The sequence below is a fragment of the Channa argus genome, chromosome 2 (assembly GCF_033026475.1).
Source record: "Channa argus isolate prfri chromosome 2, Channa argus male v1.0, whole genome shotgun sequence".
Taxonomy (NCBI): Eukaryota; Metazoa; Chordata; class Actinopteri; order Anabantiformes; family Channidae; genus Channa; species Channa argus.
The window spans coordinates 17,794,666-17,820,368 of record NC_090198.1 but is presented as its reverse complement, the minus strand read 5'-3'; the positions used below and the strand labels follow the sequence as shown (position 1 = coordinate 17,820,368).

The 25,703-nt window shown below is 38.3% G+C and overlaps 2 protein-coding genes across 20 annotated transcripts in view; one reads left to right on the top strand and one right to left on the bottom strand.

Moving 5' to 3' along the window:
• The window catches only part of baz2ba (bromodomain adjacent to zinc finger domain, 2Ba), a 65,696-nt gene extending 60,758 nt beyond the window's left edge, over positions 1-4,938 (bottom strand). For 4 of the 16 annotated variants that reach the window (XM_067496082.1, XM_067496094.1, XM_067496083.1 and 1 more), the window contains exon 1: positions 3,451-3,552. In XM_067496082.1, coding sequence (XP_067352183.1) covers positions 3,451-3,495 — 45 coding nt within the window. In that variant the 5' untranslated portion in view covers positions 3,496-3,552. Of the gene's footprint in view, positions 1-1,411; positions 1,704-3,450; positions 3,557-3,612; positions 3,718-4,716 lie in introns of those variants that run through there. The other 12 variants (XM_067496095.1, XM_067496098.1, XM_067496096.1 and 9 more) reach the window with 6 other exon arrangements.
• Positions 4,939-16,029: 11,091 nt separating this feature from the next.
• marchf7 (membrane-associated ring finger (C3HC4) 7) lies at positions 16,030-25,588 on the top strand. 4 transcript variants are annotated; one of them, XM_067496073.1, is made up of 11 exons: positions 16,030-16,155; positions 18,269-18,468; positions 19,460-19,609; positions 19,762-19,933; positions 20,591-20,776; positions 20,871-22,008; positions 23,450-23,619; positions 23,717-23,820; positions 24,348-24,452; positions 24,725-24,773; positions 24,950-25,588. In XM_067496073.1, the coding sequence occupies exons 2-11, from the start codon at positions 18,286-18,288 to the stop codon at positions 25,039-25,041; spliced, it is 2,349 nt and encodes a 782-aa protein (XP_067352174.1). In that variant the 5' UTR covers positions 16,030-16,155; positions 18,269-18,285; the 3' UTR covers positions 25,042-25,588. The 4 variants fall into 4 exon arrangements, with proteins under 4 accessions (XP_067352174.1, XP_067352173.1, XP_067352178.1 ...); XM_067496072.1 differs by having other exon boundaries at positions 16,038-16,192; XM_067496077.1 differs by having other exon boundaries at positions 16,038-16,192; positions 24,725-24,838; positions 24,950-25,149.
• Positions 25,589-25,703: the final 115 nt, after the last annotated feature.

The following is a 25,703-nucleotide window of genomic DNA, read 5'->3' as shown; positions in this document are numbered from 1 at the left end:
TCAATAATCAAGCTGCCTGCATGGGTCTGCAATACAGCACAAAACAGTACAAGCCAAGTCATTTCCAACAATAACAATAATTATCAATCTAAGACGTTTTTTAGGCTTTTCCTAAAATGCAGCTTCTTCTCAAACAATCATAAGTCATTAAAGGATTAATGTCTACTTCAAAAAACATCTGTTTAAGACTTCAGTTTCTCTGTACATTATTTGATTTGTCGTTAGTGTTTTCTCGATGTGTGACCATGTGCATGCACATTCGTATGTAAATGGGTGACTGATGGGAAGGGATAAAGAAAACGATAAGGACTCTGGCTAACATTAGTTCTTGAATCATTTGGTTAAAACAGAGCAGACCTCTACTTCCTCTCTAAATTTCACAGCTCTGTGTCAGCACTAACACTGCAGAGATTTGACAGGGCTCCCAGATGGCCATTATTATTGTTTGTAGGTCTGATTAATGTCTGTCTGAATATGAAATACTGACATCAGTGCCATAAAATATTTAGACTATGAATTATCCATAGGATAATTCTTGAAGACATTAGATAGACCTTAGTAGAAGTATATTAGTTGGATACATTTGCACGAGTATTGTAATGCCAAAGTTGAATTTTCCTTTATTAATCATTTAGTGGATTTAATATTATCACCATTATTTTGTCACAGAGAGTGCAGTGCATAGTATAGCCCAGCGTAAAGTCATGTAATCAGTAATCATAAGACTTCCTCTGCAACAAAGTCACTGGTAGAGATGTGCAGCATTAAAATATTCACAAAAGTTTATGATGAATATCATTTATAAGGTTATTTTTGCAATACAAGAATTCTGGAATTTTGGATACAAGAATTCCAATGTAATATTTAATTTTAGAATAATTTTAGGTGCTCAGTTGTACTGTAAGTTTGAGTCTGATGCTTGGTACAACTGCTAACATCTCATAACATTACTTTAGTCAGTCAATGGGTAAGCAAACTTGTGGCATATTCTAGTATAGCATTTACTTTGTCCTTACGTGTTACTTAATTAACAGGTGAATCCTTTATATGAAGACTGTCACACAGTTGCCATGGGTGAAAAGTTTTGGTTAATAAAATGCGGATCTAAGCTTTAGTCAATCATCACAAATGCTTTTTTCAGAAACAAAAGAAATATAGCTTTGTTCATAAAAACAGGTTATTGGTTGTTACATTTAACAGAAATGCTGTGCTGTGGCAAAATTAAAAGTGCACACTTATGAAATAACAGATGAGTTACTCACATGCCACGCACAATGAGAGTCTTTTCTAGTATCATGCACTATATGAAGTGATGATGTAACATACTTTTAAGAAAGCAGTGCCTCAAACTAATTACTTCACTATTATACCATGCACAACTAATAAATCACCATTTAGGCATTATCCTTACCACTCATCCTGCTCAGGGTCACAGGGGGGCTGGATCCTATCCCAACTGTCATTGGAGGAGAGGAGGGGTACACCTCTGACAAGTGACCAGTCTATCTCAGGGTCAATAGAGACACAGAACTATTTCCACCTATAGGCAATTTAGAGTCACCAATTAACCTCACATGCATGTCTTTAGATTATGGGAGGCAATCAAAATACCTAGAGGAAACCTAGACCTAGGAAAGAATGCAAACTCCACACATAAAGGCTGCAGCCATCAGCTGGAATTGTAAGTGGGATGTTCTATAGTGAAAGACCAATGCTACCTACTCCACCACCATGCTGCCCCTGAACAATCTCACATTTCCTAATTTTCAAAAATGTATGGTTTCTTCCAAAACAAAAACAGAGCCCTATATTTAACCGTAAAGGATTATAAAGACTACAGCTTTGTGTGCACATGGGATTGTCTTCTCAAAAGCTGTCCAAGTCCTGTCAGATTCAGCACCCCCAGACACAGAGCCCATGAACTTAATTTCACCTAATCAGCTTAGTCAATAGCAACCATTTGCTGTGACTTTGGTAGACATGCAAATAGGGCTTAACTATGTCTATACTTAATTCCTGAATGTTCAAGTCAAGCTGAAGTCCTTCTTTATCTCTTCAAAAACAACAATTCCAATTTGAGAGAGAAAGAAAGAGAGAAATAGAAAGACAGAGAGAGAGGGAGAAACTTCATCTGAGAGTTAAGAGTTTTTTTCTTGGCCTGGCAAGGAGAGACATCTCTGATTTGAGTGGGCTTGAGGTAGCACAGTGTGCTTTCATTTCAAACAAACATGGCAAATATACTATGACAGATTTGTTCCTCTTTTTCACTTTTGCTCTTGCTCACTCTCTCTCAACTTATGGGAAAACACACTGCACAAATATATTAGTACTTGTTGTTGGTTTGTATTTTCAACTGCAGCACACAAGTGCGTGCACAAAAACACAGACCCACATTCTCAAACAAATTTGTACAAAATGACACTAACAATAGACAGTTGTAATAGTGGTAGGAAACTGGGAGACACTGTTCCGTTTCAATTCACTGATACCACTAATGGCTTCTTAGCAGCTCCATGAAATCAAGCAGCTGTCATGTAGATGCATCAGCAGTGAGAGGAGGGAGAGCCATCCCCATAAGGGCAGAGGCACCGCGCCTTCATGTTTGGCTAAACATCTGCTCCTCTGCACTCCAGCTTTGCAGCAATAAACGGGCAAACAAAAGAGGTGGGAGGTGAAATGATCAGATTTTCCATTTCAAAGCATTTGTTTGGTTTGTTTTCTTTTCCCCTTATTTCCTTAACTACTTGGGGGATGTGGGCAAAAAAGTGAGATCAAGTTCTTACTTAAGAGAGTGAATGTATGAGCTAAAATCACAATATACACAATAATTTTACACAATAATATCACAAATCACAATAATAACAATAATAACTAAATGAGATGGAGAGCAGAAATTAAATTAGGTCACCATTTCAAAGTCACTCGCTAATTCTTTAACATTTAAGTGTCTTCTGACTGACTCAGGGGTGCTCTGTGTGTGTATGCGCGCGCGTGTGTGGGCGCGTGCAGAGAGAGAGAGAGAGAGAGAGAGAGAGAAAGAGAGAAATGCATGTGTACAGCTTTAAACTTGTCAATTTGGCAAATTGATCAATCAGACATCAGTTCAACTTGTGTTTGAACAACAACAGTACACCAATTAAGCAGTAACATTTTCAGTAAAAGGGCAATAAATAGGCTACCTTTTTACTGTGCAATAATTATTACAACAACCCGGTAAATGGCGTCTAATCACTCTTATTTAGCATTGACATCCAGTAACATTTCCTATTGACGGGTCTTCCCATAATGGGATTCTTAGTAATTAATATACTTCCTTCCTTTCATACTTCCCTCCTCCTTCCTTCATTCATTCATTCACTTGCAAATATAAACATTAAGTTGGGCTGAGTAAACACATTTAACAACATATTAGCTCAGAAATGGTGCAAACACATTTATTTGTGGCTGTACCGAAATACGAGCTTGTCCACCTGTTCGTCCATAAAAAGCCACCATCCTGACACTACTTCACTTAATATTTGCTTTTAAAGCAACCGTCTGGATCGCAAACACAAACTGCTCCACTTTGACACAAAACAGGCTCCAAATCATCTTTGGCAATATATCAACCACCTTCAATTTGTTTCTGCGAAGCACACACATGTCGCGATCCTCCGTGCCATTTTTTTTCTACCAACTCTAAAACTTTGGTAAAACTTGCGAAAAAAAACGTGGATCCATTTCCTTTTAAAGTAGGCTGTGTGTTTGTCAGAGAGAGAGAGAGAGAGAGAGGGGCAATAGGTAGGGGTTCTGATAGGGGGGGGTTAAAATAACCAAGATGGCGAGAGGCTTGTTGTTTTGGAAGGGGCAGAAAAAATGGAGGATATTGTAATATACACAAAGGGATAAATTTCAACAAGTCGGCCAAGCGGCTGCTAGCTTGCCTGCGTGCCTCTCGGTTTGAGGAAGCGACCGCGGCAGCAGCAGCTCCCCGGCAGGCTGGCCACCGATATGACTAGCAAGGCGAAAAGCTCACACTCTCAAGCCGCCGAGGACAAAAAAGAAATGAATATTATATGTTCAACTTAATCCGAAGCGAAGGCGATATTTATGTGTTTGTCGCTAATTGTTTTATTTTGGCGTCGAGGGACTATTAAACTGGATGGGTTTTAACGGACGGACAGCGAGGACCAACGGCAGTCCGGCGCCTCGCAGTTCAGCCCCCCCCACCCCCATTAGCGTTGACGGTTACAACATCCAGCACGAAAATACGCACCTTAAACCGACAGCTGCACGTTCACACGGCAGATAAAAGCCAAAACAGACAACACTTAAAGCCCTTAAAAAGTTTAAATTATCAACGACTAAACAAGTTATCAAATACAACAAGCCGGAGTAAACGGTGCGAGAGAAAAGGCGAGAGGGGACACAAAGACGATTCTCACTGTCAGGTCACCGCTCGCAACCGAAAAACACACACTCACACGGACACACACGCACTTGGTTTTCATGCTAAAGAGGAAAAACTTTACGGATTAGACTACATGTAAGGCTGTCGATAAACGGGATAGCTACAGCGGAGTCAATGAATTTACACCGTAACGACAGAAACAAACTATCTGTAAGCCAGTTTACACAAGCTAAAAAAAAAAAAAGCTAAGAAACTAGAAGCGAAGCCAGCTCGTCGCTTGTTCTATGATGGGGAAAAAAACAGCGACCGTGAAATAAAACACTTACCTTTTTTTAGTTTCGACACTTTACTTATTTCCAACGTGGGTTTTTAGTTCAACTAACACTTCGGGTTGGTCTTCTTGTCGCCTCTTTTTTTTCCTTGGTCGGTTTTGGTTATGAAAGAGGTCGGGGACGAATGATAAAGAAGGGAATTGGGCAGTAATTGAGTCTCGGTGTGTGAGTGTGTGTGTTAGTTACTAACAGCAGATTGAAGGAGACTCTTCTCAAGGTTTATTCAGCTCCACTTCAAGGAACCGACCTGACGTCAGCTCACTACTGCCACACAAAGAAAACTTATTATTTGTGCAGCGGCCGTAGTAAAACCAAGGATACAGTTATTGACCGTTATTACTTTAAATGCGACATTGTCATTGGCAGACATGTAGCAGAAACTTTATTTATCATGTCGTTGGTGGAATACACTAGTGGCAATTATCGGCCACTAGAGCAAACAAATAATGATAAACATGTTGTATAAAAAAAAACATACAGTTGTTTTTCGTTCTATAAATGTTACACCTTTAAGATACCTTTCCTCATTTTCATTAATATAATGTTGATTATGATTTAAATTTCTTGCTTCACGCGGTGGATTTAAGTGTTTAATATAGCTTTGGTGATTAATGAATTGGCACAAAATTTGTCACCTATCACCATTAACATGTATCTTTTTAACTGCTGTTCAAGAAAAAACAAAATCCAGTTAGAGCTTCTTGAATATGACGAGTTGTTGCTTGTCTTTGATTGTAAACTGAATATACTGTTACAGCTCGCTGAATAAATTAAGTAATTTCAATCAGTCATCTTAGTTTGGGGATTTTTTTATGTATTATATTACACATTTAATTATTAAACTCTTTTTCTTTTCTTTTTTTTACATTTAACTGATTAATCAAAAAAAATAATTAGCTGATTAACGCTTATTTGTAGCCCCACTGTTACCCATAAACACATCATAACATAGACCTACATGTATGCAAAAAGTTTTGCAGCATACAGACAGTAAGTTGTGTAATTTTCATGTCAATAACACCTGATATTGTTTGCTTTGTGGCTTTATTTGTTAAGGGGCTATATAAATACAGTTTATTTTCAGCATAGTATTTGACGTTTTAACTTGTTACACAACATAACAAATTAGCAATTGTAAAATAGATTATGATTATTTTCTCAGGTGATATTGGACAAAGATGGAATCACCAGTGATCAAATCAGTTTTTAAAGGGCTAAATATATTATAGTTCCACATGTAACACTATCTATCTATCATTGTTACATCAGGAAAAATCATCTCTCAACTTACTCAAGTGATGATCCCTCAGAAGATGATTCATGATCAAACAAATACAAATCATTTTCACACACTAAATTAGAAAGCATTTAATAAACAAAAACAGGAATGGGACAGATCTACTTCAGGATAGGATCAATACATTGTCTGGCAAAGACAGCCATCTGTGCCTAATTGTATGCTTTACCTCCTCTTCTGAACACACAATAAGCAACAGGCTGAACGCAGGCCCTCTGACCCAGACTGGGTTTCCAGACGGGGGAAGATTATTTCATTCAACTGGAAAACAACAAGGGGGTGGAGTGGAGGGGTGGTGGTGGTGGTGGGGAGTTTTTGCAGATGGAGTGGGCAACTGTTCTTATATGCCCCACCCTGGCGAGGATGGGTCACAGAGTCATAGCCAACTGGTGTGTCTTTCTGCATGTCACATCACCACTGGTTGTATCCCTTTTTAACAGGTATTATTTGGGATTAACAAACTGTTAACTGTTAGTTTATAGACACCTCATAAATCACACACAAACAATGAACTCATTGTTAGCAGCATGATGGAGTGTTAGTTTACAGGCACATTCATATTAATGTTTCATAAACATTATAAATGACCATAAATGTATCTTGTTTCCCTCCCTCTCTCTTTCTCTCTCTATCACTGTCTCTTGGCTCTGCTGTTATGTCACAGCATCCAAAAGTGTCAAGTTGATGTTTCTGATGTTATTGCAACAATTGCAAAGCTGTTACTCACAAATTATATATATATATATATATATATATATATATATTAAATATAAAAGGAAAAGCGATGGATCAGGGTAGGGGGTCTGATAAAACATTCATGATAACCCGAGTTTGGAGGATACACAGAACCCCTTATTCAGCGTGTGGTGTGCAGTTAAAGCCATTTTATAAGCTTGCTCTTCATGTTCTTTGGTCATTGATTTTTCTCTCTGCCCCTTTCCATTACCTGTTGAGATGGGGGGTTTGGCTCTTCTTCACACACACACACACACACACACACACACACACACACACACACACACACAAAATCCTCTCTATCTGTCTCTCTAGCTACTGGCACCCTGGTGTATTTCTCCATCTCCTCCGCCTCTTGTAGCAGGAATGACAGGCCATGAGGAATGACAGTGGATCTGTTTGTCATACAGTAGCAGCAAGAAGCAAGGATTTTTAATTGCATTGGAGAATCTTCATTAAAGAGAGCACATGGGGGCGGGAATAGGGGAGAGGGCTGCATGGGGTGGTGTAGGGGGGCACTCTGAGCATCGTCATTAGGAGAAGGCACTAGCTGCAAAGAAGGGTGGGCCCTCTTTGCATGCACACTGAGAATGCCTGCCGTACCTCGGTCATTTGTAACATAATAAGTGCCAGCACAATGACTGCAATGCGAGAAAGCACACCACAGGGAAGAGAAGGGGGAAGGGAGACAGCATGTCTGTCTAAAAGAAGGACTTTTTTTGTCTTGATTAGAAAGTATAATGAGCCACTAAAGAAACAGGAAAAAAAGATCTCTCCTGAGACTGATGGAAAACAAATTAATCCGGTGATTTGGATTTAATTATTATTTTTCTATTAGTCCACCATGCAAAGACAGGGACAGCCATCAGAAGCAGAGGAGCTGTGCTTGCATTTATTGATTTTTGCCCAGACACATTCAGGGAATACAGATTCATCTGCTCTCCTCCCCACACAATCCACTATGTGGGATTCCATTAACACAAGAAGCTTCCAGCAACTCTGAGATGTTTAATTTGAATGCCATAAATGGAGCTTAAAATAGTGTTCACACACAAGAAAAGTGGCCTAAGGATGTCTTTTTATGCAATTGAATTACAACTCACTTATTTTTGTGCCCTACATAACAAGAATTAAATAAACACCTAATAAATTAAATTAAGACAATGTTCTGCTGTATAGAATGAGTCAAGCACTATTCTTCCTCTCTGCCTCCGATATCTTGCACTGCTATAATAGTTTAATTTAATCTTTTGTTTTGGATTAATGTGAGCACCCTGCAAGCAGACTGGAATTATTCTTCCTTTCCATGTAGTATCTTCTTTTTGTCGCATCCTTTCAATACATCAGTAGTCTTGAACACAATGCCTTGTGAGATGTAATGATTTGCAAAGTCAATGATTTGACCTGCCTGTGTGATTAAAGCACCAAGGACCATTTTGGGCTGCTATATGTAGAATATTGGTGTGCCTCAAGTTACACACATATCCTCTGGCTAACATAAAATTCAGCAATTATGCCAGATGAACACTCTTATTGATTGGTATCCTACTATCTCATACTGGAGGTTTACAATAAATGTAATGGCTTCAAGTGTGTAGGCCCAATCACTGATAAGCTGAAAGTGGAACTATGCCTAATGCCATTTGGGAATCCATGTGACGGTGAAAAATGCATTACTCCTTGACATTTAACCCCCAGAGACATCAGAGGAAACAGGTTAGCTAGTCTTTTTGTGACACAAATATTTTTAGCCACCCTTGTTATTCACTGCTAGCTTTTCAAAAAATAATACTTCAATACATGCGTATAAATTAAACTAGATACACAGTTATTTGAAGGATTGACCAAATCCTATTTTCAATGCAAGTTTGACTAATAAACCCTTGCAAAGTCTAAATGAGTGCACTTGGAGGATGTTTATTGTGGCGAACGTAACTGAGCAGAACCCTCTGTTGCATGATGTAATACACAGAAGGGAGAAATCATAATAATAGCAGAGTAGTAGAGTGAATCATTCGTTGATGAGGTACATTCACACTGTCATTCAATGAGGAGATGCAGTCTGTGTGCACATGTTGTCAGTGTGTGACCGATGGAGAGAGAGAGAGAGAGAGAGAGAGAGAGAGAGAGAGAGAGAGAGAGAGAGAGAGAGAGAGAGAGAGAGAGAATTAGTACATTTCTTTTCTGGGAATGAGGAGTCATTTGTGTCCAGGAAAGTGGAGAAACAAGTCCTAGCCCCACAGTGATGTGTCTCTCCATGAAGAATGAGATCACAAACAAATGTCACTCCAACCTGAGCAAAGCCAAATGACCTTGAATGAAATAAAAACACATCTTTACCCACATCAGTGTGTACACACACCACACAGAATGTCAGCAAAATTTCCATTTGCTAAATCTGCACTTAAGTGCAGGGATTTAGCTAAGGTAATCAACCCACTATTTCCCTTCAAGTCCATATGAATATCACTCTGAAGGAACCCTGCGGTTAAACACAGTTGACTACAGTTAACCGTGCTCTTAGTTATATAATTTAATCAACTTAAAATAAAGTGGCATGAAATTTCCCCCACTGGTAGGGCTGATGCTGACAAAAGAGAAACTGTGGCAAACACATATTATTTACATTCTGTGACTGCAGTTTCTCTTATGCTGCATTTTGTGACAGATGAAGCTGTGAGGATTTTTTCAAGGGAAATGACTTTCACACTTGAAGGAATTTCAAGCTTCAGTGCATTACTTTATCATCGTTTACATATAACTAGCTTTGGTTTCTGTCCACTGCAACTAACATAAATCTTTGACACCATGAACACTTTGATAGATAAGTGACCGCTGTGCTGTACTTTTTCCATTATCATAACTGAGATTTTGCGGTTTTCATCCCTGACCCATAAAGCATGCACTATGTTAGTTATCACTGTTGTGCAGTTTTGACTCCAGTGAAACTGTTTCATTTTCCATTTTCTTACAACAAAGTCTTACAACACAATCTATTATACACAGTAACACAATAATTACTTCAACATTGAACTGTCATTACGTGGGAAATAAGAAACATTGTTGTAATTCCATGGAGACCTGGAACAACGTCTTTTGAGTCACCTACTAATGATTTGTGATGCAAAGCTAAACTATCGTTCACAAGCACAGTCAAATGCTAATCCAGCAGCTTCTCAGCTCATATTGACAGACATTATTATTGGCAATAACAGTCAGCAAAGATTTAACAGTGTTCAGTTTCTATAGACAGATTTTCTTTTTTTATTTCAAGCAGTGACTTTGACAAGCTTCGTTTGGCAGAGTGGTCCATAGAAAATTGAACAGAAGTTTAGAAAAGAAATGTTGCTATTTACAGGAAACTGTGCTGAAAGTGGATTTAATAAGTAATCTGACATGATCAAAACAGTATGAGCACCAACTTTTTACGTCAGAGTCACAATTAACTTCAGGTAGTGAAGTGACTTTAGGACCATGCCAGGGAACAATAAGAGTAAATAATTTATATAACAAAATAATGAAAATACAGACATAGTCAGTGGATTAGATTCAATTTAAACATTTAAATTCAGGTTTGAGGACTGTAATGTTGAAACTGGAGAGAGGTTTTTGATTGTTTAATTGTACAACTAAGTTCCTTGTCTGCTGACAACTCTCAAAAAACATAAAAAACAAAACTTCTGAGATTTTGAGGTCATCTTATACTAAAATTAGACATGTTTAAGTAGAAATGTTAACAGGACATAAAAGTACAGTACCCAAATTGTGGGTCGGGATTAGTGTTTTAACAACACAAAACAACAATAAAATCAAATTGAGCATATTAAAAATTGAGTGTGGCACATGTAGGAAAACAATATGAATGTGTTCACTTCACTCCTTTAAATGTGTGTACACACATCAACATAAGGTACTGCCTTGATGTAGAAATATACAACATTGACTGCTCTCATCACATAGAAGTATACTGTAGCTAAAGGATGAAATTCTGCAAAATGCATTACTAGTCAGATTTGCTTCATGCATAACTCAAGAGCTGCCTGCTGGCAACACCTACACATAACCACATGTGAAACATATATTACTTAACAGAAAGTACCAGGCTGTATTGTGTTGTGGCCAGAATAATACTAAACCATGAAACAAATATGCGAGCATATTTGCATTTGTGTACAAGGTAAATAAGGCTTTTGTTTGTAGCAGACACAGAAAACAAAGCTAGAATGTACAAAAAGACAACATGCTATCTATGGTCTTATTATAGATCCTAAATGGAGTAAAAAAGTCCATGCATACCATGTGAGCTATTTTCAGTACATCAAGTACATCAAGACCAAAATTCCATCTATCGAACAAGCTTTAATTTTCATTGTAGAAGTGTGTGTGTAAACCCCAAGAGCTATTATAAAATGCATGGAAATGCAGATATAATGTGAACCTACATTGTGTTGGCTAGCACGTGTGCTCCTTATAATCAAAAGCATAAAATAATTCAAAATATTTGGGATTGTAGGTTGTGTGCTGAGACATCTGAGTTAACACTTGAGGTGTTATTTTTTTTATTACACTTTACAGTATTGACAAAAAAAGGGTGTGTTTCACATCACAATTTGGTATGTAATATGAAAAGTCCAAGATTCATGATGCCAGCTTTAGAAGCAAGATTTACATCTGATTTACAACTGCTCAAGTATACTAGTAGGTTACATGTATACATTATCTTAAAAAAATATTTTTAGTTGGAATTTAGTTAGAAAAAACTAAATCAAATCCGCAACACCTTGCACTTTTATCGTTTAAACCTCATTTATGTTAAGGATACTAGATTTAAATAAATTTCCCTATATTTTATAATTTCTCATAATAATAAGAGCTTCATTTATCTGCCTGTTTAAGATTGCATCCACCAAAAGTTCTACAGTGTAGTTCTAAAATACCAACAGCACACATCAGTCCCTTGAGCTCAGGTTTGATATTTTGAAACATGAACAGTAAGCTATAGCCAGATGTAATTATGGAAAGTAATATGAAAATCAAGGAGTGCATCTTTACTGACCTATGATTTGGTAACCTCTCAGATCAACGTGAGAGTGAAGTCTCACGTTGATCATTGGTAACTTCAACAATCACACACTATATTAAAGCCATGGGAAAAATACACAGTAAATTCCGTGGGTGCTAAGAGTGACAGAAATCTGGAATAGTACAGTCAGAAGGTGCAAACATCTGTCAGTCTGCCTGTCACACCTGTATGTTTGAAAGTTTCATTTTGAATAAATACAGTGTATGTGCAGTACAGTGTGTGCAATATCAATAATGACAAATTCACACTGATACCACTATTTCTATGCTAATTCTTTCGTTAGAGTTACTATCAGTAAAATGTAAATGAATACACACTTATTTCATAAATTGCTATACAGTTCAAAATTACCAATGTGTGGATTTATATTAATGTTACTGTAATCATTTAATAATGAAGAGTTTAAATTAATTTAACTGATTGGCAAAATAAATTATTCAACACAAATGTTCACACTGAACTGAAGTATTAATACAGCTGGGCAGGACTAGTGATTAGTTACTGAACAGCAATGAATAAAGCATTAAGGTTTAGTAACAGTAAATAAACATCTCATTTGCTCTGTGGCAAACACGGTTTTCCAGCAAAAAAAACTCCAAAAACAAAAAACATGTATGTAAGAAATAGATATGGGCCCAGTTTGGTTAAAAATAAGAATAAATATGTTTGCAATACTTTATGAATGAATGAAGAGAAACTAACTAAAGTAAACAAAAGAGTGAGGTGCACGAGTAGGAGGTGGTTTAAGATGGTTTTAAGACTGAGGAAACAGGACCTGTGTTAATTAATACTGGCAGGTCAGTGTTCCTCCTGGCAATGTGCAGGCAGAAATTCTGGCCTGCCCTCAGTGACGCCTGGTCAAAAATAGGGCACCACCGCACAGTAATGATCACAATGGTGACATCATCTTAGGCTTCAATGTGCTCTCCCCTCAGTGCTCTTCTGAACAAAGAGCAGCAGGCATGCAGGGAGGGAGGCAGATGTCACTCTGTGTCTGGGGAACATTAAGACTAACAAATGTTCTTTGAATCCTTGGAAAAGCCTTTTAGTGGTTGCGAGGTGGTAAAACATTGCTCTGCTAAAAGTGACTGATTGGAAAATGTGATCGTTCTTATCCAATTTCGGGTGTATGATTGTCCCTCTTGTCTGCAACACGTGGACTTTAATAAAACATTTACACTGATAGGATTTATATTCACTGACTGCAACAGAGAAAAGACCAACACAAAGAGAAGAATATCTGAAAATAACTCACAAGAATTCAGATGGTGCCCCTCAGACATGTGACCTAAAGTGTTAACACATGTGGCCTTGCTTTTTTACAATTGCTACTGATGTGTACATATGTTATGTCTCTAGTCCCATGTTTAAAGTAGACTCATCCTAACATCATCAACTCATGGAAAATGACTTCCTTTTTATGAAAACACAAATACTAACAAATTGTCTATTGAGATAATCACCAACAGAGTATTTCACAACCTGAACTTTGAAAACAGATTTTCTGAAAGCCACTCAAAATAGGAAATTCCCTCAGGACAACAACTTGCAATGTGTGCTTAGTAAGTTCACTCAACTCTGCTGTGTTTTGTTTGTTTCCATGAATCCTCTGTTTGATTACGCTCACAACTTTAACCTGGATGTTCCTTCCTGGAGGTTTTCTCAGAAGGCATGGACTCTTGCTCTTTGTGCTCTTGAAGACACTGAGCTTGTATTGTAGTTCCCCTATAAACCAGCCTTTGTGGTATTTATGTGTTGCCACAAGTGGAGAGAGGGAGGAAGCGAGGCAGAGGGAGGGAGACAGGGCAAGAGGAAACAGATTCTCAAGACCTGGACGAGCCGTGGGAAAACAGGGGTCTTGTAGAGGAAAAGCAGAAATGTCTCAGGACATTCCTTTGTGATTACACATTGCTGGACAAATCCAGACATTCTTGCAGTTGTTCTTTGACTTAAAGCTCGACCCTAAGACAATTTTGTGAGCGAAGTGTGTACATCAACAACTCTGCACCTATACAGATGTTAATATTAAACTTAATTTGAAACTTCACAGTGTTTTTCACATTGTAATGGGTATGTGTTTGACTGATGTGAACAATCCTGAACAAAAACTTAAGGTAAAATCCAAACATAATTTGCCATAATTATGAATCTTTTTCATACAGAATGTCGCTGTGCCATCTTGTATAGCTGGAATGAATGAACAGGTAAATATTCATCTCATATCCAGAGAAGAGCACTGTGTGCAAATCTCAGGTTACATGCCCATGATCTCAGCTGCCCCCAGTGGAAAAAAGTATGTTCCTCTCTTGTCATATAGCTAGCATGAATGAGAAACAGCTCCAAGGAATGCTCCATTATCATCCTATCAGCAGCATTGGGGGAGGAGAGCTTGTAGTCTCTCTAACATGTGCAGAATCATGTGTCTGAAGAAAGAAAAAGTGGGGTGGGGGGCATTGCCCTACAGACCCGCAATTGGGTTGAGCAGCCTCCTCCCTAACTCACCAGACCTTGCACTTCCTCATTTGTCTAGGTCATGCGTCCTTTTTGTCAGCAATTAATCTGCAGCACCACCCTCCTATATTTATCCCTTTCGGTCTGAATTTCTCCTTCACCTCTTGTTCTGTTATCCTTGGGTAGATTTACACTTGGTTTGATCACTGTTCACTGTTGTATGTATGCGACTAACAATGGATCACTGGGTCTGTTAAGTGCTACACTTTACCAAGCATGATGAGTATCTTGTTGACCTTCACATTATTATGCATCTGATGTGCAACAGTGCTCCCTCTCTTCTCCAATCTGACCTTCCTGGACCCCCACACTCTTAACATGAATTCAGTGTGTTACAGTTTGTAAATTAATTTTACAACCGTTTATAAATGTGTATAAATAAAAATACAATAAATATAATAACATCTATTTTATCTACAATATGAAGACATAATGAATAAAAAATATGTGTTTACACTCATCTCTGATGTGAGGTCTATTATTTAGATGTGTTAAAGTATGCAAATCATATGAAGACCCTTAATCCTGGATTTACTGTGATGATGGGATCAAATGTAATCTAATTAAACCTGATAAAATTGGTTTTAATTGCATCCCTGACTAAACAAACTCCAAGTTCTGCCATGCAAATAATAGTGCGGCTAAACGCTCTCTTCCAAGAATGAGAAATGTGTGAGCTACAGCGCCCCTTAGTGGTCTGTTTGTCATGACTTTGGCAATGACGTCAGCCTTGTGTACAGTGATGGCCAAACCAAAACGTACTGCTAAAACAAAAGTACTAGTGTGTGTGTGTGTGTGTGTGTGTGTGTGTGTGTGTGTGTGTGTGTGTGTGTGTGTGTGTGTTTACCAGACTGGACAGACAGATTTGGGTGCATTTATATAAATAAAACAAAACAAAAGCAGCAGTTGTAGTCTTTTATTTAGATATCCATATGTCAGTTATTAGATGCCTTTTTTGTGTTCATGTCTCTCACAGGTTTCTGCTTACTGCACAGTACAGGTATTGTTTAACTCATGTAATATCATCTTAACTTCTGGAAGACCAGGTTTGTTGGTTTTTATTTGCATAACCCACATGTAGTGTATCAGTACTGAGTCACTGAAAGAATAAATGTTTACACCCAAACATCTGACTTTCTTCTCTAAGCCATGTGTTCTTTGACTTGGTTTCAAGTGATGACAAAATATGTTTAATCGTAATGGAAATTTTGTTAAGTCTTTAGCTCAGAATCTTTTCAAAACGTGGATGAACCATGTGCACATAAAGGATAATGAAGTGCCTGAAAACAAGCTCGACCTAAAAACACTCCCGTGGGGTTGTTGTAAATCAGCTAACCTTCTGTGTCAGCAGCATTAAACAGAAGTAATTCAGGCCCAGCCACTAATGATCTGTCACCAGTATGTGTCATGCAAGTAGAAACAGTAGAAATGCACATTGTTTTTTTTTTTTATGAAGACTACACATCCTAGTTAATTATGAAATCAAAAAGATATATAGAAAATCACTCTTCAAAAGTCAGTAGCAAAAAAAGCATTTAGCTTTTCAGGATAGTTCAAAGGAGCGACAGCAGGATTTACAGTTGCTATGGTTGTTACTAGCAAGCAGGGTATAAATGATTGACTGTGAATAGATCAAGATGCAGGAGCTCAAGAATTCAGGAAGGTGGCGGTAATGCAACTATGGGATAGGAACTGCCCCCCCCCCAAAAAAAACAAACTAAAAAAAAAACAGATCAAAGTAGAGGAACAAGAACAGTCGTCAACAACACAGTCGCCATCGTTCCTGTTGTCCTAGAGCAAGAAGGAGGTGAGGATATTACATGCTGACAGTGCTGTGAATTTAGGTATGTTAACGTGTTTATGCGGGTAACGTTAGTGAAAATGTCTGAACACTGGTCAACGTTTAACTTAGCGTCACATATTCAAGTAAAAGTATAGGATTTAACGACAGCTAACATTAGCTTAGAGCTAGCGTCAACTGAGCTGTCAGTTCTGCGGAATCGTCGGAAAACCGCCGCTGAACTAGTCGGTTACCGCTGCATAAGACAATTCACAGGCCAGAGAGTTGTTCAATATTTATTGACAATTCGCTAATAATTACTAAACACGCAGACTTGTTCTTTTAAGCCGACGATAGTTAGCAGTTGGCGTTATTTTGACGCTAACATTAACGTTTACGTAACCTAACGCTTAAGTTACAAACGTTAGGTCGTTGTGGCATGACGTTAAAAAATGTGCAGCGTAACTTCAACGTTACTCTAACGTCTTTTTAAAAACAACACTGACATGTGTTTGAAGCAGGAAGCGATAACGGAAGTAACATTGAAGCTAAATTTAAGGTAATTATATGAATGCTGACAATATCATAGCTCGATCGTCAGGTAGCTAGGTAACCAATTACTTAAGGTCAGGTAAGCTGTCTGCGGTTTGGTGGCAGGGAGACATCAATCTTTTAAAAACATCCAGTAGAAGACGAAGCAGGGAAATTAAGGTTGGGTCAGGTCGAAAACAAAACGCCAAGCCTATGATACTACTACTTGGGCTTGTTTAGCTAATGTGCTAACATGGCAGCAGGCAACATGGCAATTATGTATTATGGTAGGTAGTTATGGTACAAACAAACTCGATTAGTTAATTTCTAGATAGATCTTGATTACATAAGTGCGGAAAGTGTAATGCTCATGAAACATGTACTGGTTTGTGAAAATACCCCAAGTGGCAGTTGTACTGTTTTTGACAACACATTTTTGTGCCCACATAAATAAGTGTTGTGTGTGTGTGTGTTATTCATGTTCCGGTTTGATTTGTGTGTAGGCGGAGATATTGCATTCAAGTCACAAATGGTTCGTTTTAATTAATTAAAAAAAAAAAGAAAACAATAGTGTTTTGAAGAGTGGGATTTAAAAAGCGTTAAGGCATTAACTAAAATGTTGAAAACAATTTCACAACAATTAGTTGTTTAGAAATCTGTACAGCATTCATGCAACGTAATTTGCAGCCTGTTTCACAGAAATTAAAAGCAGCAAATTGGGCTGTTTTTTTTTATTGTAACATTATGTATTAACAAGCAGATGTCCATAATGTGATATGCGAAAACATGTAGTTCTCACACTTGATTGTATTCTATAGACTTTTCAATAAACTGTTCTGTGTCATATAATAAACCATTTGTTTACCAAAATACTATCTACTTTTGTGAGTAATTAAAAGGTTTAAATTGTTTGTAATCTGGCCTTATTTACTGCTGTTCATTTCACTCTGATATGGCGTTGGCTTGTTGAGCTATCTTTGACCACGGGAGTATCTGGGTGTAACTTAAACTTCACCACCAAATGTCAGAAACTCTCCTCCTACATTTGGCTTTCAGCTGACACATTAATAATTAGTCAGAGGTGCTTAAAAAACATACAAAGCTACTGGTTTGAATTAGTAATCTATCTTAATAATAAATTATACCAGCATTTAATAAGTGTTAAAAAGCATCTCTCTTTCTAGCTGCGCTGCGGTTTTATTTGGTAGTGTCATATTCATGTGACAGAGTTCATGGTCCCAAAGATAGCCCTGTGACTTTGACACCAACTCCAGGAAGTATGTTGGCTAGTTATAGTGTTTACAGTCCCGCTGTCACGTGTGCTTCATCAACAAATCAGATATGCTAGCACATCCACCCTACCAAGCCTTATTACTCAACAGATAGCAGCTCGAAGGTATTTTTTAAGCTGTGGTCTACAGGGTGTAAAAGTCTGTGCTAAAAGGTGTAGGCTTCATGTCCTGTCTTGTCATTGGGTGGAGAACAACAGACAGTATTTATTAACGTCCTTATAGCACAGCGGAACTATTTAGTTACATTAGGTCATAACATAATTTTACATTTTATTGATCAGTAATGTCCTTGCATTTTTACGCTTCATCTTAACAAGGTTCAAGGCAATCCGTGATGGATTCCAGGTCTCGCAGACTTCCTTTTTGTCTGTCCACGGCAAGGTCATCATATACATCAAATCCAGCAGTCTCCTCCTCATCACTAGGCTCCAGTTCTGTGTACAGTCGGGAGACAATCCTGAATAATGACCGCTTTCCGAGGGCATCGTCAGGTTATAAGGCAGACCTTGACACACAGGTAGGTTAACGGCAAAGCCTTCAGAATTAATGCAAGAAGAGGCTAAAGGCTAACAACCATATGAACACCCCCTACTTGAATTCACATAGATTACACTATTACCATGTCGTATTTGCCTTGGTGATATTTATAATGTTTAAAGTTTTACATATATATGTTTGATTTCATGTTATTTTAGACCTGATATGTGCTGATAATGTAGGATGGTAAAGCTGGAATTTTGTTAAATTAGAGAAAACAGCCAAAAACAACTGAGCCCGAGTTTTGCCATTTTGCTACATGTGAGTTTCTGTTCCACTTGGGGTTTTAGTGACCTGTCTTTCTATGGCATTCTAGAGAAATGCATGTGAGTAAACTCTTTCTTACAGGTTCCCTTAGGACCATGGTACAGTAGCTAATTACATGTATCAGTGGTGCAACAACAGACACTTTGGATGTCTTTTTATAGAACAGCCTAGATTCCTTGGCACAAGTTGTATTTCAGTCTTGCTCCTCATCAAGGCATATTTCAGAAGATTGTGTTACTGTACAGCCAGGCCCTTTCTGGTTGTTTCTGTTTTTCCCAGAGAAATTAATGCTGGTGGTGAAACATCCAAATAAACTGTTTGCCTACCATTTTTTTACATTTGCATACTGAGATAAGCACTAATTTAAGCTATCCTCTTAAAACAGTAAGATTTAGGAAAGAACAGGTTACTTCAAATGCAGTTGTACATTATTTGCAAACAAAAGTGAGTGACACTCTGGGTGCAACACTATTGGAAGAACAAACTGGCATCTCCCACGTTTGTGTCTATACAATTAGAAAACGAGATGCAAACAAAATGGGAGGCAGTCATCAAATCCTTGTTCTGTAGCACTGTCAGAAAACTTGGTTGGTTGGTTAGTTAGCTTAGTTTTATTCTTGCATTTTTAAAGAAAAGGTTTGTGTTACACTTTTGCCAAAGGCTTATTACCGACTAATGCCTCATTTTGTACGTTCTCTTCTTAGAAGAGTTCTCGTCTCCTGAGCTCATCAAGAGACTATGGCAGCTCTGACAGTCGCTCCACCAGCTGGAAGTTGCCCTCTTCTCTGACTTCCTCCACCAGATCTTATGATCGCCCGTGGGCTGAATCCTCTCTCAGCAGCAGGAACAAACTGGTACTGAAGTTGTTCTCTCTCATTTGTTTTGACCAAGAAAAATACAACCTGGTCAAATGTATTTTCCTAAAACTTAAACTTAGATTTGATTGATGCTAAATGATCTAATGAAATATAATTTTATTTGTTGATGTCTGCCTTAATTTTTCCAGGCTGATTCTGAAAGGAATTACAGTAGGCACTTAGGTTTATTGAATGCCAATGACGATGGTGATTCTAAAAGGGCCAAACTGTCATACAGCAACAGAGGACTGTACTCAAGAACAGCCAGCACCTCAGCTACAGGATCCACCTATTCCATTAATGGGCTTAACAGTGACCGAGGTACATATAACCAGACTTGCGAAGGTCATTAGAAAATGGTTTCTCAAAGGGATAATTACACACTTTTGAACCTGTATCCTATTGTCTGCTGGGAGGACATAATTCACCCCCCTGATATGCAGTATATATGATATATGTTTGTATCAATGCAAAAAAAACTACTTCTTTTTTTACCTATAATCAATCATGTTAAAACAGGACCAGGGACATCTGTGTCTAAATTGTGTTTCATCTTCAAAACCTCTTTTCTTAGAGTATAAACTTTGGCAGTGTGTAATTAGGTTGCCAAATAAAAAACTTATGTACAAACAGTGAGTCACTGCAGCATCACAAGCTAGTAGTTAAGTAGCTAAATATAACACTTAAAGTGAATGCATGGAGAAATGTCTCTTTCAGGTGTAGTGTTAGTCATTCACATTACAGTGGAAATTGGAGAAAATTGGTGATGATTTAAACTGAAAAAGGTACATTTTCAACTTGCATTAGATATATTTTAAAATGTTTTTCTTTAAACACAAACAGTAAAATAGTTCTTAATAATAATATAGAATTGAATTAGAATTTTTTTCAAATTGTTATAATTGCCATCAAAATTTAACTTGTATCTAAAATGAACCATAGAAACATCAAAACATCTTCTCTTCTTTTACTTAAAAGGCAGAGGTGAAAAACAAAATGACATATTGGATTCATCATGGAGCTCGCGCCGTTTACTTTCGCGGTCATCATCATCTTCCTCAAAACCTCTGTTGTCCCGGAGGGAGCAGGAGATAAAAACTGTGCCCAGTTTCTCAACTGTGGGAGATAGAGAAACTAGCACTCCTGGATCGGCTTCCTCATTGTGTAGGTTATTCTGTCATGTAAATATGCACACTCCCACTACCCAACTTGTATTGGTCTGAGTTATACAAACTGCTCCTCTGTCCCTTCATTTCAGATCCGAGAGACAGAGTGACCTCCACATATGCACAGGGAGCTCGGCCTAAAGAGACTGCCTACTCTGCCTCCTCCTCCACTGCTAACGAAAGCACCCTAAATCGCTACCTCTCATCTTCCTCCTCCCACCAGTCTTCTCTGGTGCACAACTTCAGCAACAGACCTACAGCCCGTTATTTGAATGGCATGTCTTCTCTCCGTTCATCTCAGGAACAAACGGTAAACTCCGAATCCTCTGACATCTCCTCCTCTTACTCCTCCCATCCCCCATGGCGTGCCAACTCCATGGCCAAACCCGAGACCACTCTCCCTCCACGAGCAGCCCCTGAAGGTAGTGAGGCTGAAAGTCGTCGCTCCACGCGGCGCCTTTTTTCTCGTCTTTTTTCACGGTGCTCTAGTCAAGACTCTTCTAGTGGGTCTTCCAGTGTACACTCCCTTGATGATGACAGTCCATCAAATGGTGGAGAGTCTGTGGACAGTGACGAGGGAGCAAGGATTCCTAATGTGGATTCAGACACAGGGGGGCCTGAGACAACTATGGGTAACCTCAGAAATCGTAGAGCAGAGCTTGCCCCGATCTTGGAAACCGGTGATGGCTACCGTAGTGAACTGGCTCGGTCCAGAATGGCATCGTGGAAAGAGTCTGGTGTCAGCCGTGGTAGTAATATCAACAGTGGAGGAAGCAGCAGCTCCTCCTGGCTTTCTTCCTCCCTTTGTGGCCGCTGCCCTCCCCTCCTCTCTCGCCTCAGAAGACACAGCAGGGATGAGAGTGCACACTCAGCAGCTGCAAGCTTCGAAGAAGGCTATAGTTGTCCACGGCATTTACTTAGAAGGTGGGAAGACCTTGAGCATAAAGCTTCACAGGAAGATGAGGAAGAGGAGGATAAAGATGATGACGAAGAAGAAGAAGGAGCAGTCGGTTTAGATGTTTTTGGAGCAGGTCATCCCTGTAATCTTGAGGATGAAGCATTACCTGAACTTGAAGATAATAATTTTTCAACCCGGCGCAGAGTGGCTGTATATGAAAACATTTCTGTTTCTGTTGGTTCATTAAGTGATGTTGAGAACCAGCAGGATGCTCAGAAGGATAAATCCATTTCTGATAGGGATCAAGAGAAGCTGCGCAAGATTAAAGAGAGGTAATGGTCTTTGATTCACCTCACAATATGCATTTATTACTTCTTCTTAGTTAACTGCTAAATGTACAGTATAGTACAGTAAGTATAGTAGAAAGTATGCGCTTAACTTTTTCCACATTTTGTTCTTACAGCCTTATTTCAAAATTGATTAAATTCATTATTTTCCTCAAAGTTCTACAAACAATAACCCATAATGACAACATGAGAAAAGGTTTGTTTAAAATCATTGCAAATTTAATAAAAAGAAAAAAGGAAATAAAATCACATGTACATAAGTATTCATGGCCTTTGCTTAATACTTTGTTGAAGCCCCTTTAGCACCAATTACAGCCTCAAGTCTTTTGAGTATGATGCTACAAGCCTGGCACATCTATTTTTGGGCAGTTTCTCCCTTTCTTCTTTGCAGTACCTCAAGCTCCATCAGGTTGAATGGAGAGCAGCCATTTTCAGATCTCTCCAGAGATGTTTGACCACTCAAGGACATTCACAGAGTTGTCCTATAGCCACTTCTTTGTTATATTGGCTGTGTCTTTAGGGTTATTGTCCTGTTGAAAGATGAACTGTCACCCCAGTTTAAGGTCCAGAGTGCTCTGGAACAGGTTTTCATCAAGCATGTTGCATTCATCTTTCCCTCGATCCTGACTAGTCTCCCAGTTCCTGCCGCTGATAAACATCCCCACTGCATGATGCCACCACCATGCTTTACTGTAGGGATGGTATTGGCCAGGTGCTGAGCGGTGCCTGGTTTCCTCCAGACATGACACTTGGTATTCAGGCCAAAGAGTTCAATCAGCGTGTTTCCGTCTGGCCACTCTATCATGCATTTTTAATACCTTTGCAAAGATTTCAAACAAACTTCTTCATGTTGTTATTATGGGGTATTGTTTGTAGAAATTTGAGGACAATACTTTTTTAAAAATAAAGCTTTAACATAAACAAAAGTTAAGCTCTGTGAATAGCACTGTTTTTGATTGATTGCTGTCAGAGTTGAATTTAATGAATAACAATTTGTTGTGAATTTTAAATACAGCAATGTTGGTCCAAGAGGTCTTAATTTAGCAAGTTAGGGTAACTTGGTTACAAGAGCCTTTCTGGCAGCTGCTGCTCCCATATCAGCTTCCCATTTCAGTACACAAATAATTCGGACTCTATAAAGCTGGTGTTTTTAGGAGTCATCATTGAAATTGCATCAGATTTCATCAGTTAGTAAATCTAAACCAAATGTCTGGTCATGATTTGGCTCATGTCCACCTCATAGATCCTGGAAATTTTAAGATAATAAGTAACATTCCCTTTGAGCCTCTTGTGTTGTATTATGGTCGGGTCATAATACAGTGTATAGCGTAAGTAATTTAGTAATTTATCACGTTTTTTTACTTTAAATGAAATGTAAAAGCAGGTACTCTGAAGTGCATCTAAATATTTGTTTATTCTGCTGTAGACTGCTTCTGGAGGATTCCGATGAGGAGGAAGGCGACCTGTGCCGAATCTGCCAAATGGTACAGGAACAGGAATCCAACCCCTTGATTCAGCCTTGCCGCTGTACAGGCAGTCTTCAATACGTCCACCAGGAATGCATCAAAAGGTGGCTTCGTTCTAAAATTGGCTCAGGTAAACTCGGACCTCTAACTAACTGTAGTTTTTGCCAATACCACATCTCATCACATTATCAAAGTCAATGATTTACTTTTTTCTTTTTTTTTTTCAGGCACAAACCTTGAGGCCATCACAACATGTGAACTCTGCAAGGAGAAGCTGCGCTTAAATATAGACAACTTTGACATTCAGGAATTATACAGGACACATGTGCAAGTGAGTCATTTCACACGTGTTAGTAAGAAAACTGAATCTCAAAATGTACCCAAGTAAAACCAAAATGAAAACTCACATTTACTGTGGTGGTATAAATTAATTATGGTGTTTTTATAACTAACACAAATAACGAAAAATAAATGTGGCATGCTGGAGAGAAATGGTGATTGATTAAAAGCATCCCATAGCACCAGGTTACTGTTACGTAGGATTACGTAGGAGGGTAAAATGTTATCAGTATGACTACTGTTATCATTATTTGTCTGTCGCACTTCTAAAATTTGAAAATGAAAATAGTGGGGCGTGGTGGGGCGTGTTGGCTGTCATTAGATCCGTACTGAATATCTGTGGGACACTATGGACCAAAACACCAAATGAGGAAGTTTCTTTGAAAAGAACGGTGTTAGCACCTTTACTAGTGTTTAAAGACTTACTCAGGCACCTTGTTGATGTTTTTCTGTGACCTACGTCTATAATGATTGAACTAACTGAGCAGAGTACTGAATGGTCTTTTTCTTGCTCTACAGTCAGAATATGATGAGTTCATCAGCAGCGGTCTCTTTTTGGTGGTGCTGCTGCATTTTTGTGAGCAGAGGTTTTCTGATGTTCTGGGAGCTGTCGATGCAGCTGGGGTAAGAACAAACATCTGCAAACAAATGTATATACTTATTTGATTTACACATATTGCTGATGTGTAAAAAAACAGATCTTTCCTGCACTGTCTGAGTTATTTGTGTTGTAATATTATCAGGTTAATTTAAAGTGCACAGGTATATTCTATATAGCATATATCTGTGTTTGCTCATGGCTTTCTTAACACATTGGACTACAAATATAGGCACTGATATACATGCTTTTGAAAACTTGAAATCTTGAAGAGACAATTCTTCCCTTTCTCACCCAGTTATTCAACCTTGTGAGAATTCTTCATGAACACATGGACAATCTGGAAAGTATGTGGATCAATGTTTTCTCACCTGTGCTTCTGTTTGTTGAAAGGCAATCCTGATTATTGCAAGTGAGCTTTTGTCTGTAATTGCTGTTTACAGCTGCCAACTGTTTGTGCATGGCAGTATCCTGTAGTAAGAAGGTTTTGTCATCTGTTTGACTTATTGTTTCTGGATTTTAGTTCCCCACAGGGACAGTGACCAGGAAGTGCAAGACAACAGACCATCTATCGAGTTTTCTGACCTGGATGATGACCTTGACGATGAGTATTAAATATGCAAAAGTGGTGAATGAGGAAATGAACTTGCAGGGCTACTCCGGTCCCATATGGTAGCTCACCCAGTTTTCACACATGCTCTGACATCGTCATGTTTATATGAAATGCAGCCACAGTGAAAAATACCACACATCTTGCCTTTGACACAGGTGGCGTTTGCAGATATGCAAACTTGAAGTGATCTAGTGCATACTAGTGCATAACATTCTTTAAATCAGACCACTGTATTTGTTTTTGAGTGCACTTTTTCAATTATAATTACATAAAAATGCAAGTCTAACTGTAATACCACAAGTGCTTTAATGTTGAATAAGGCACAACAGTGAGGTGTGAGATTTGTACCTAGGTTGTGATGGTAAGACAAATGCTTCTGAGAGGAAAAAAAAGTTATAGTTTGATTTTCTTTTAACTTTTTCCAGTGTGTTTTAAAAAAAATATGATTTAACCTATTGATAAATGTTCACCTTTGATTCAGTTTGAAATGCTTTGTCTGTACAAATCTAGTTTCATGCTTTTTAATTTGGAAATAAAGATTAAATGGGTTGCAAAGTTACTATTTATTTATTATTAGGTATTGAAGTTGGAGGCACAACTTAGTTGACAATGAGGTGCTAATTAGATTCACACAGATTATTTGATGGTCCAACAGCTTGGTTAT